Here is a 10,841-nt window from a genome sequence, read left to right as displayed (position 1 = left end):
AGCAGTTGTGAAGAGGGGACCCTGCTCCTGGACAGCACTCACATTGTCCTGGATGCCCTTTCCAAGTGTGGGTTAGGAAGCAGCTGCTGTCTCCCAGGGAGGGAGGAGGGAAAGAGGTCAGGGGAAGCTGCGTTTCCTCCTGTAGTCTCCCACAAAAGGCACGACCCAAGAGAGAGGAAAAGGGTGGGGTGGAGGACGGGCAGCTCTGAGCTGTGTGGCTGGAGGTAGAAAGAAAAACACAAACCTGAGCTGGAAGGAGAGAAGCAGGAAAAGGAAGCTCAGGCACGAAGTGGGGGAGTAGGGCATGACTAAGAAGGGTGGGAGATGACACCCTCACTTTCGTGGTTTTAAGTAAATCTACCATTTCGCGGCAGATAAAATGGGGACGGGTTCAGAAAGCCAGTCTCAGCAATACCCCCAAAGCCAAGCTTGCCCCGCTGCAGTTCTCCACACGCGCCAGTCTTCTGCGTTTTGCCAGAAGTTAGTGAGGACTGCTGGGTGCCTACTATGTGCCAGTGTCCAAAGAAGTGACTGGAAAAGCGGGGCACTGGAGGCGGAGTCGGTTAACCAGGCTTCCCCCTAGGGGTGGCGACTTGTGTCGCCGTGGCGAAGAAGGGTAGGGCAGTCGTGCATGCGTGCAGGCTCAGAGTGCAGGAGACAAGACTAGGCAGGCCACGAGAACGAGGAGGAGGCAGAGGAGGAAGAGGAGGAGGCGGAGGCGACAGCGGCGGCAGAGGAGGAGGAGGAGGAGGAGGGGGAAGAGGAGGAAGGGGGGGAGGAGGAGGAGGAGGAGATTGAGTCTCTGGAGGGAAGCAACTGGGTGTGGGGGGGGAGGGCCGAGGAGCCTGGCAGGGAAGTGTGAACGGTGGACAAGGGGGGCTGGGAGGGGGGGGATTGCGGGAGACCCCGCAGAGCAGGCAAGGCGGAGTTTTGGTGGCCTGAGGACGTGTGGGAAGGTGGTAGGGAGATTGAACTGGACGCGGGGAGGGACAAGGGCGGGGGGAAGGTGGAGGCGAGGAGGAGGAGAGAGGGAGGGGAAGAAGGAGGAAGCTAGTGCCGCCGCTGTTGGGGGGGGGAGGAAGACGGGGAGGTGCAGCCCTGCGCGGAGGCGGTGGTGGCAGCGGTGGCTGCGGCCCCGGCCGCCTGAGGAGCTAAGTGCTGGGGCGCTGGGAGTACAAGGAACCGAGCAATCGCGCCCAAGCCTGGGCCGCGGGGTCAGGCTGCCGGTAAGTGCAGCCCCCGTGGGGTGCGGCGGCCCGTCCCTGGAGCCGGGGCGGGAGGCGCGGGAAGATACCGCGGTGCTGGGGTGGAGGGTGGGGGCCGCTGCAACCCGGCTCTGGGCTGGCTCAGCCTTCCGCCCTCCCTCTCCGCTTCCTCCTGCTGCTGCCTGGGAGAGGGGGGCTGGTCCCGGGCGGGCCTCGGGCGGAGGGTGGTGCTGCTCGGTGGGCGGGCGTCTGGGGCCGGGGGTGGAGCTGGGGGCTAGGGGGTGTACCCGGGAGGCGGGAGGCTGGACCGACCGGGACGGCAGTAAATTGGTTGGAGGGGCCGTCCGCGGCGAAGTTGCTAGCTGGGGACAGAGACGGCCACGCGGTTGCAGGAGTAAGCGATCTCTCTGAGCAGTGCGTGAGACGTGGAGTCCGGCGCCCCTGCCATCCCTGTCGCCCGCCCTGCCTGTCTGGCCCTACCGGCTCCTCTCCTAGCCTCCGCGTGTCTCTTTGCTCTCACCCTGTTGGCCTCCCTCCCCTTCCCACTTTGCACCCTCGGCAGTGCCGGGTCCCCTCGGCCTCCACCCTTACCCTCTCGGCGTCTGGCTTCCCTAACCCCTGCTTGCTTTGCCACTACCCCGGTTCCCCTTTCCTTCCCCATGCTAGTTACCCCTCCCTGCTTCGTTAATTCCCGATGCAATTGCCTCTTTGAGACCTTTTTTTTTCCTCTCCTTCCTTTTAGATTGGCCAACGGCTCCTTTCAACCCTGCCTCGTTGGTGGCCACTGGAGAAGCGCGGGGGGCTCCCCCAGACAGCCGTGGGGACAAGTTAGATCCAGCACTTTACCCCGGGCCTTGCGTGTAGCTGCCCGTCCCTTCTTGCTCTAGGTGCCCCGGTGTCCGAAGGGGGGTGGGTGGTGGGAGGTGCCCTCCTTACATGTACCACCACCCAGGCGACCCTGAGCTCTTATTTCATCTCGCTCTTGCTTCCCGCAAGGTGGTCAAGAGCCACTTTACATCATGTCCCGGTATAGCTACCAAAGTCTCCTGGACTGGCTCTATGGGGGCGTGGACCCCAGTTTTGCAGGCAATGGGGGCCCCGACTGTGCTGCCTTCCTCTCTTGGCAGCAGCGGCTGCTGGAAAGTGTGGTGGTCCTGACTCTGGCCCTGTTGGAGATCCTGGTGGCCCTGCGGCACATCCTGAGGCGGACGGAGGACGGTAGGGGTGGCCTTGGCAGCCAGCCACAGCAGGTGACCCAGCGGCCAGAGGAAGGCAAGGAGAGCCTGAGCAAGAATCTGCTCTTAGTAGCCCTGTGCCTGACCTTCGGGGTAGAGGTGGGCTTTAAGTTCGCCACCAGGACCGTCATCTACCTGCTCAACCCCTGTCACCTGGTCACCATGATGCATGTGAGTCTGTTGACTTTTTCCTGGGCAGCCTAAGTGATAAGACTCATTTGTGTGCTCAGGAAGCTCCACAGTGTAGATACACTTCTTTCATCCCTATGGAAGATGGGACCCTTAAAAATGATTTTCCAGTTAGTGGCTACCTTTGTGCTAATTTCAGATTTGTTTTTTTTTTCACTTTTGCACCAAGTGTCAGCGCCACAGTGGAGGTGAGGAAGCTTGTGTGTGAACCTTAGAAGGGCAACATGCAAGCTCCAAGCCCCTCCTACCTTTCCAGTGCTGCCCTTGCCTGGCCTTCCCCAAGCAGGAAGTCCAGCCCCAGCCAGGTGCCCTTTCTGAATCACTTCAGTGGCCCAAGGCTCGGCTCTCTTGTCTTTTCCAGTACTTAATTTCTCAGGGGCCTGGTGTTATTCCTTCCTGGGAGGTGGTCATGTAAGCTTCCTTGTCTTCACTGTGGTATTTTGGGGAAATAATTTACCGGTTTCAGTTAATGACTTTCATTTGGGAATTTATGATCTTATGGTGAGTGAGGTCTTTGAGTTCTAAGGTGCTACAGCAACCCCAAACGCCTACCAGGAGCTCTCTAAAGCAGACCAGGCTCACTGGGGAATGTGGAGCTGGTGATCTCTATCTCCTATCTCTGATGAAAGGGTATTTACTTACTCTTTGGGAACCTTTCCATCTTATCAAACATTTGGTCTCCAGGGTTGATCAGAGAACTGATTTCTTTATCTTCCAAACTTCTAGCTATTAGCTATGCTATGGAAAACAAAAAGGGATTGAAAGAGAAATTTCCAAATACAGAAAAATAATCTGGGTGAAGACCAAGAGTGAAACTGCTTTTCAGTACTCAGCCTGTGCAGAGAGAGGAGGAGGAGGAGGACAAGGAGGAGGAGGAGGACAAGGAGGAGGAGGAGGACAAGGAGGAGGAGGAGGACAAGGAGGAGGAGGAGGAAGGGGAGGAGGAGGAGGAGGAAGAGGAGGAGGAGGAGGAGGAGGAGGAGGAAAGAAGGGAGCATGGGACAGTGATTCCATCTTTTTTTTACAGTTCAGCCTGTGGAAAACTGGTGGGTTTTATTTAAGGGCAATTTAGAAACCTATCATTACCATCTTTATTGCTTTTATATTTGTAGACAGTTTGTGACAACCCTATATGGGGCAGGAGGTTAACATTGTTATCTCAATTTTACTGCCTCACTAGAGCTTAGTGATAGGTCACTTGCCTGCATCCAAAAGATGAATTAGTATCTGGAACAGGCTGTCAGTCTCAACTTGAGGGTGGCAGTGGGTGGTGGGACAGCCCTGAGGCAAGGCAAGAGAGGCAGATGAGCACTGTACTGTCTATTCATGGCTCAGAGACTTGCTAGCAACTGTGTTCCTAGGAACTAATGTTTGGTGGCACATCCCTGGCCTCAGTTTCCTAATCTGTAAAATGTAGTAAATGACCTGTGGTCTCTCCCAGTATGCACATGTGGCAAGGAGGTGTGGATTGCTTGAATGATGAGGCATTAGTGACTGGGTGGCTGTAAGCATGGAATGGAGATGGAATGGGCAGTCTTTTTGTTTCAGAGAGGGCATCTTGGGAAGTGATGCCATTCACAGGAAATCCAGGGCTGGCCCAGCTAGACCTTCTGTGTAAATTTGAGCCAGTCCTCTTTCTTTCTTGTTTATGAATGGGCTTTTTGTTACCCAGAAAAAACAACACATCTCAGCCGTTGCTGTGGAAGGCTCTCTGGACAGGAGTGCTTTTTTAGGGTGGCAGGTGGTGAGGGTCAGAGGTGCTCCTTCTACAAAGGGGTCTTGAGGCCTCTGGCAACCACATATCTAGAAGGTCAACAAAGAACTAAATTCAATCTCAAGGGCTGCTGTGGCTGTGATGACTTCAAATCTGGCAGCACCGTGATTTTAGAGGGAAGATTTAAGAGGCTTTTAGATTTAGGAGGCCTAAGGCTAGCATTAATGAGTTATGTGACTTTGGGAAAAGAGCACTTCTTGGGCCTCAGTTTGCTCATCTGCAGAATGATGCAGAGCTGTACTCTTGGTTTTTGGCAGTACACATCCCGTGATTCTTTTCTCCATACACAGCAGATGAAGATATGTCAGAGAGCTCTTCTGAAAGGCTTACTTTTTGACCAGCTTTTGTGGAAAAAGAAAACCAGTGTCTTTTCCATGAATGTAAAACTAGTGTTTTCTCTGTGGATGTCAGGTAGCCAGCCCCCATGTATGTTGTGATCCCTGTGGCTTCTAGTAAGCCTTACACATGCAGAGGATAATAGCACCTAGATGTATGTTTGGGAGACTTTGCACTGATTTCTGACACCTGTGGTTTTTCTCCTGTCCTGCACTTAGCTATTAAACACTGAGGGAAGGGAGCAGAGTCATGCTGAGAAATTCTTGAGCCCTACCAGGAGTATATTCCTTTGTCCTTTATCCCAAAACATTGCTTTCTATCACCGTGTGTGTGGGGGGGGGGAGGGGGGAAGGAGGGGAACCTAGCCTTTGATATTCTATACCCTTTGTGTGGCTGTTCCCTGCAAGTAGGAATGTATGGATTTTTTTTTAAAGTTGATGTGAGTGCTTAAAAAATTAACAGATGGTTGGCACATTGTAGCAATGACTAATGAGAGTAGGTGAGGTTAATAATACCTTACTTTTATTTAGCACTTTACTATCTATAAAGCACTCTCATACGCATTATCTTATTTAGGGTTGTGATAGATAAGCTTAGGCCTGAAGAAAGGCATGTTAAAATGCTTCCTATGACCTTGTCTATTTCAAGGGTGAGGTAGAATATAAAGAAGTGCTTTGGCCGGGCGCTGGTGGCTCATGCCTGTAATCCTAGCTACTCAGGAGGGTGAGGTCTAAGCATCGAAGTTCAAAGCCAGCCCCAGCAGGAAAGTCTGTGAGACTCTTATCTCCAATAAACCACTAGAAAACCGGAAGTGGCACTGTGGCTCAAGCAGTAGAGTGCTAGCCTTGAGCTGAAGAGCGCAGGGACAGCGCTCAGGCCCAGAGTTCAAGCCCCATGACTGACCAAAAAAAAAAAAAAAAAAGAAGTGCTTTAGAAATGAATTAGTCAAATTAGGCTATAATGCAGCAGTAAAGTATGGCTTTCTTCCTCAGAGTGGATGTTAAGTTTGTCACAAGGATGATACTGCTTAGCTAGTAAGAGAATTCAGAGGGAATTTTGTTACCTTTTGACCCACCATTTTTTAGTCTGCAAATATTCATTCCAAAAGCCTTGTACACAGACCTTAGTCACGGCCATGCTGCCTTTGATTACTTCTAAGGGGTTAGTCACGGCCATGCTGACTTTGATTACTTCTAATGGGAGTAGCATAAGGAAATGCAGAAGTTGTATCTGAATTCTGTTCCTGATCAGATTTCCTGCTGTTGGGTTTCTTTTTGGTCTTGTCTGATTTCTCACACGTCTAGGACTGTATATTGATATGGCTCTAGGATTGCTGTAGCACCATCTCATAGCTGAAAATATTTAGGGGTTTTCATCCTTAATGTGAAGGTTAGCATAGCACAATTAAAACCTTGCTAAATATCCATGGTCCCTACCATACATACCAGTGATAATTTCTTAAAGCATAGCCAGTCAGTCTCCTTTTGCTCATGATTTTAGCAGATATGGCTAAAATTGTGCTGCTTATTAAAAATCCCTGCCAAGCTAGTGGCATAGGTGGATGGCTTTAGATCTGAGCTGCCACAGTGAGAAGAAACCCATGCTTAAGCAAGCAAGGAGAGATTCTTATAAAGATGTAGTTTTTTAGGGGAAGGATTAGAATTCTCAGCTAGGTGTAGTGGTGGTACCTTAGTGGTGGTATCTGCCTGTAATTCCAGAATTTGCGCGGTGAGGTTAAGGCAGGAAGGTAAGTTCAAAACTAGACTGTGTTACTCAGTGGGAGCCTGGCCTGGGCTGTATAGCAAAATACTCTCAAATCAAAAACAAAACTCTATGTAGTTTGTCTAATTGTGTTTGTAAACACTAGTGGTATGAAGTTTGTGGGCCTGTATCTTTCTAGAGCTCAGTTAGGTTGTAATTTGTCTTAATGAAAAGATCCCATTTTGCATGTCTTGTTTAATTGTCCAGTTCCTGTAAGTTCTGTGTGTGTTTGTGCCAGCATCTCCTGATTAACTACTGAACTTAGCTGGGTGTAGCATATGCCATTTAACCCTCCATGTCTGTGCACATAGAACAGGCTGTCTCCAAGCTGGACATTTGGCAAGTAATAATTGGTGCTATTGACCCTTTAGCTCTGAGTCACTAGATGGTTGTTTTTTTTTTTTGGCCAGTAGTACTGAACCCTGTTATTTTTTTAGAGTTAGCCATTGTTATTCCTTTTTTTGTCTTCCTTATAGTATTTTAGAGTTTGATTTTTCATCATATATGGCTTACTTGCTTTGTGTTTCCTGTTTGGTTTTTCTTACCTCCTTGGTAAAGGTGGTGATTGGCCTCTACTCAGAAACTCCTGAGCTTTTGATGGTAATTCTTTGCAGCTTACACTGATGTATTCCAGATACCACGTGATGGATTTCTTTCAGAGAAAACCTGATGGAGGTGAAAACTAGGCTCTTTACTTTCCCTTTTGACTTTAGAGCAGATACACCTCCTCGTTCCCCATCTGTTGTCTGGAGCACTGATTACTGTTCCTGCTTGGAATTGGCATCTGTAGGTAATAGGTACAATGAGGGATCAGCCATCTGTTGACAGCTTATCAGATGGACTGTATCCTGTGTTGTCAGTCCAGGGAGACACAAGGGGATGATGTTTATATGAGCCTCGGCAGTGAGGCATGACTTTCCTCTTTAGTTTGTTTTATTTCCACCCCCAAAGGAAATTTGCATTTTCCCATCTTCCATTGTTACAGTCTTTGGGGACATCTGTTATAATGAGAGGTGGAGTGGATTTGTAGAAATACTCCATAGCAGCACTGGGATTTAAAATTATGATGCTTGTTTTACCAATGGCTTGCTACAGGAACTTGAACAAATTCTTTAACCTTTTCCTATCTCAGCCTTCACCATGAAATGGGTCACATAGAAACAAAGTATTTTAATCTTTTGATAAATATGTGATCACTTAACTGGAGAAGCTGGGCAAAGCTGATCAGAATGGGCAGGTGACCAATGTGTTTTGCTTGAGATTCAAAGACAGTCAAGCTTCACCTCCTTTCACCTTTCTTGATAGCTAGTGAAGTCATTCTTCTCATCGTTGCTGATGCTTTTAATGGCTGCATGCCTAAGTCTGCATGTCCTTGTACTGCACAGTATGCAAAACTGGGCACTTTTACCAGAGGTCTAGCTCACACCAAACAGAGAGGATGGATTTTCTTCTCATCCTTTTCATGCTGTGCACCTGTTAGTGCAAGCCAGCATTGTGTTTGCTTTTAAAATAACCATATGTTGCTGGCTTCAGCTCTGTGACTGATCCACAGGCTCCTTGGATTTTTGTTCCTTTGCCACAGATTTACCACCTACTTCTTAGTCTTCATAGGATTTATTTTGGTTCCCATCCTCTGGATATTCTGAAGATTCTTCTTTGTGAAACCTTTGTAGATGATACTGACCTGACTCCAATTATTCTCATCATTCTAATAATACTCTTTCTCTTCCTTCCCCAGACCTCTGAATACTTCCTAAAGTCCTAGGTAAGGGGCTGGGGAAGGGGGTATAGCTGAGTTGTACAGTGCATGCTTTGTATGTATGAGGCCCTGGGTCAAATCCCCAGCTCTTTAATGAATCCTTTTGTATGCAGGTAGATAATCTTGTGTTTGGCCTGGTTGCTTGTTTTTGCATGGTTCTTCAGTCGCCACTGTTAGCAGGAGCAGTTTTTATAAGGAAAACCGTACAGTAGTGGAACTCCCTGTGGAGCTGAATACAATATGTTACCGGCACACTAATTGATTAATGTTTGCTTGGATAATGGTGCCTGACTGCCTGATAGAGTTGACTTTTTGCTTTCCTTTTTTTCTCCCCTCTAGTGGCCCTCCCTGTGGTCCCCTGAGGGCTCACATAGTTCCTGTATGCCCAGGAAGAGAATCTTCTTGTTTGCTTTTTTTAAAAAATTTTGAAATACTCAGAGTAGAAAGGCAGTCAGCTCTAGCTCTCACATCTTTTTGTAGAATTTCTATCACAAAGAGCTGGTTATTAGAACCAAGGCCCACTCTTAGCCCAAAGTATCTGCTTGTTTTCATCCTGATTAGGAAGTTATGTTGTTGGATCTCAGTCTTAATCCCTTGGCAGATATGTGGACATGCCAACTTTGATTTCTTGTTTCTTTAATATCATATAAATGAAAAGAATGTTATTAAGCTAGTGACTCACAATTCCTCTTTCCCCTCCTGTACTTTGTAGTGGGTAGCTCATTATTAACACGTCTCATTGACATACTCCACAAGAAGATCGAGATTTCTCAGCTTCTCCTGTCCTTTTTAAAAATTTGTCTTTTTATTTCCAGTGCTGGGATGGAAGCCAGGGCCACGTGCATGCTCTGCAAGAACTTTATCACTGAGTTATACCACCAGTTCCCTTTCTTTGTTGCTCTATGTTTTATTACACTGAGAGAATCTCTCCTTAAATGTTCCTTTCCTGCTAGTTATTGGCCAAACAATAACCAACAACTCTGAGTGTGAAAAGTTTTCCTTGTGAGGATCCTTGGAAACTGGCTCTCTACACAGCACTCTAAGCAGGTCAAGGGTAAGGATGAGAGTGTGTGTTTATAACAAACTCCCTATGGTTCTAATGCTGATGAAGTTGGGGCTCCAAATTGACAGACATTACTTGGTAGTCAAAGTATTAGATGGGATGTTGGCTCAAGTGTTCCTTCCAACTGGTGTGAGCTGTCAGGGTCTTCTGGCAACATGTTAGGGTTGGTGTGGGTATTGGGTAGCATGGCCCAAATTAGTAGAGGTTAAGATTCCCAAATAATTATGCAATGGAATTTAAGGGAACTTTAGAGTAATATGAGTTTTCTTTTTTTTTCATTTTTAAATTTTTTCTCTTTTATTAACATATATCAATTGTACAAAGCGTTTCACTGTGATAGTTTTATACATCATACATATCATAAGAGAGTGATAATTTTTTCTTTTTTTTAAATTTAATATGAGTTTTCTTAGCAAAGTATGACCATGTAGACTCCCTCCTTCCATTCTCTAAGATATGTAGACAAACATGAGGAAATTTTCACACTTGGATGTTACATACTAACTTTTGGTGATACTTTGTGTGTGTGTGTGTGTGTGTGTGTGTGTGTGTGTGTGTGTAAGTGTGTGTGTACGTTTGCATATTCACACCAGTGCTGGGGCTTGAACTCAGGGCCTGGGCACTGTCCATGAGCTCTTTTGTGCTCAAGGCTAGCACTCGACCACTTGAGCCACAGCTCCAATTCAGGCTTTTTAGTGGTTAATTGGAGATAAGAATCTTACAGACTTCCTGCCTGGGTTGGCTTCAAACTACAATTCTAGGATCTCAGCTCCTGAGTAGCTAGGATTAGAGGTGTGAGTCACTGGTGCCCAGTGATACTCTTTTTTATAAATCCCTGTAATTTTGTATGTTATACATTAGTTGAATAGGTTGTCACACTTCCACACATTTATACAGTGCATCCTGATCAATCATCCTTCTACTATCACTTTCCCTTTCCTCCCTTCCCCCTTCCCCAAACAACTTTCAGCATGTTTTATTGTTCAATTCTTATTCATGTAAATAATCAACTGTTTATGATACTCTGGTTTTAAATACTCACGTGTATTTAGTCATTTTGTGTTCATTCAGCAAACCTCTGAATGCCTGTAAGTGTCCAGCATTGGAGGCAAGAAGTGGCTCAGAAGTAGATCATAGAGGGAGACAGCCTTTTCCTAATATATTTAAGAAAAGCTTCCTAGAGGAGGTAATTGAGCTGAACTGGCTCATATAGTATACTTATTATTATTATTATTATTGCTAACAGAGACTCCTGAACTCCTTGTTTATCTCATTCTTTGTTCTGGTGCCTCGAACGGGCTTAGCTGTAATAGATGCTCAATAAAGTTATGTGAAGGAATGAGGGTGATGGAGGAAATAAGATAATTCTAGGTATGCCGGGCATTGGTGGCTCATGCCTGTAACCCTAGCTACTCAGGAGGCTAAAATCTGAGGATCATGGTTCATAGCCAGCCCCAGTCAGGAAGGTCCATGAGACTCATCTCCAATTAACCACCAGAAAACCAGAAGTGGGCTGTAG

General features: G+C 47.3%; 1 protein-coding gene across 4 annotated transcripts in view; it reads left to right on the top strand.

The window, feature by feature from the left end:
- Positions 1–1,033: 1,033 nt before the first annotated feature.
- The window catches only part of Tmem164 (transmembrane protein 164), a 181,752-nt gene continuing 171,944 nt past the window's right edge, over positions 1,034–10,841 (top strand). The window contains exons 1-2 of one of the 4 annotated variants that reach the window (XM_070039912.1): positions 1,034–1,226; positions 2,333–2,611. In XM_070039912.1, the coding sequence (XP_069896013.1) occupies positions 2,603–2,611 (9 nt within the window). In that variant the 5' untranslated portion in view covers positions 1,034–1,226; positions 2,333–2,602. Of the gene's footprint in view, positions 1,227–1,518; positions 1,620–1,947; positions 2,612–10,841 lie in introns of those variants that run through there. The other 3 variants (XM_070039910.1, XM_070039908.1, XM_070039911.1) reach the window with 3 other exon arrangements.

This window comes from Dipodomys merriami, unplaced genomic scaffold, assembly GCF_024711535.1.
Source record: "Dipodomys merriami isolate MVZ:Mamm:240054 unplaced genomic scaffold, mDipMer1.0.p SCAF_3, whole genome shotgun sequence".
NCBI classification, from domain to species: Eukaryota; Metazoa; Chordata; class Mammalia; order Rodentia; family Heteromyidae; genus Dipodomys; species Dipodomys merriami.
This window is presented reverse-complemented; position numbering and strand designations above follow the sequence as displayed.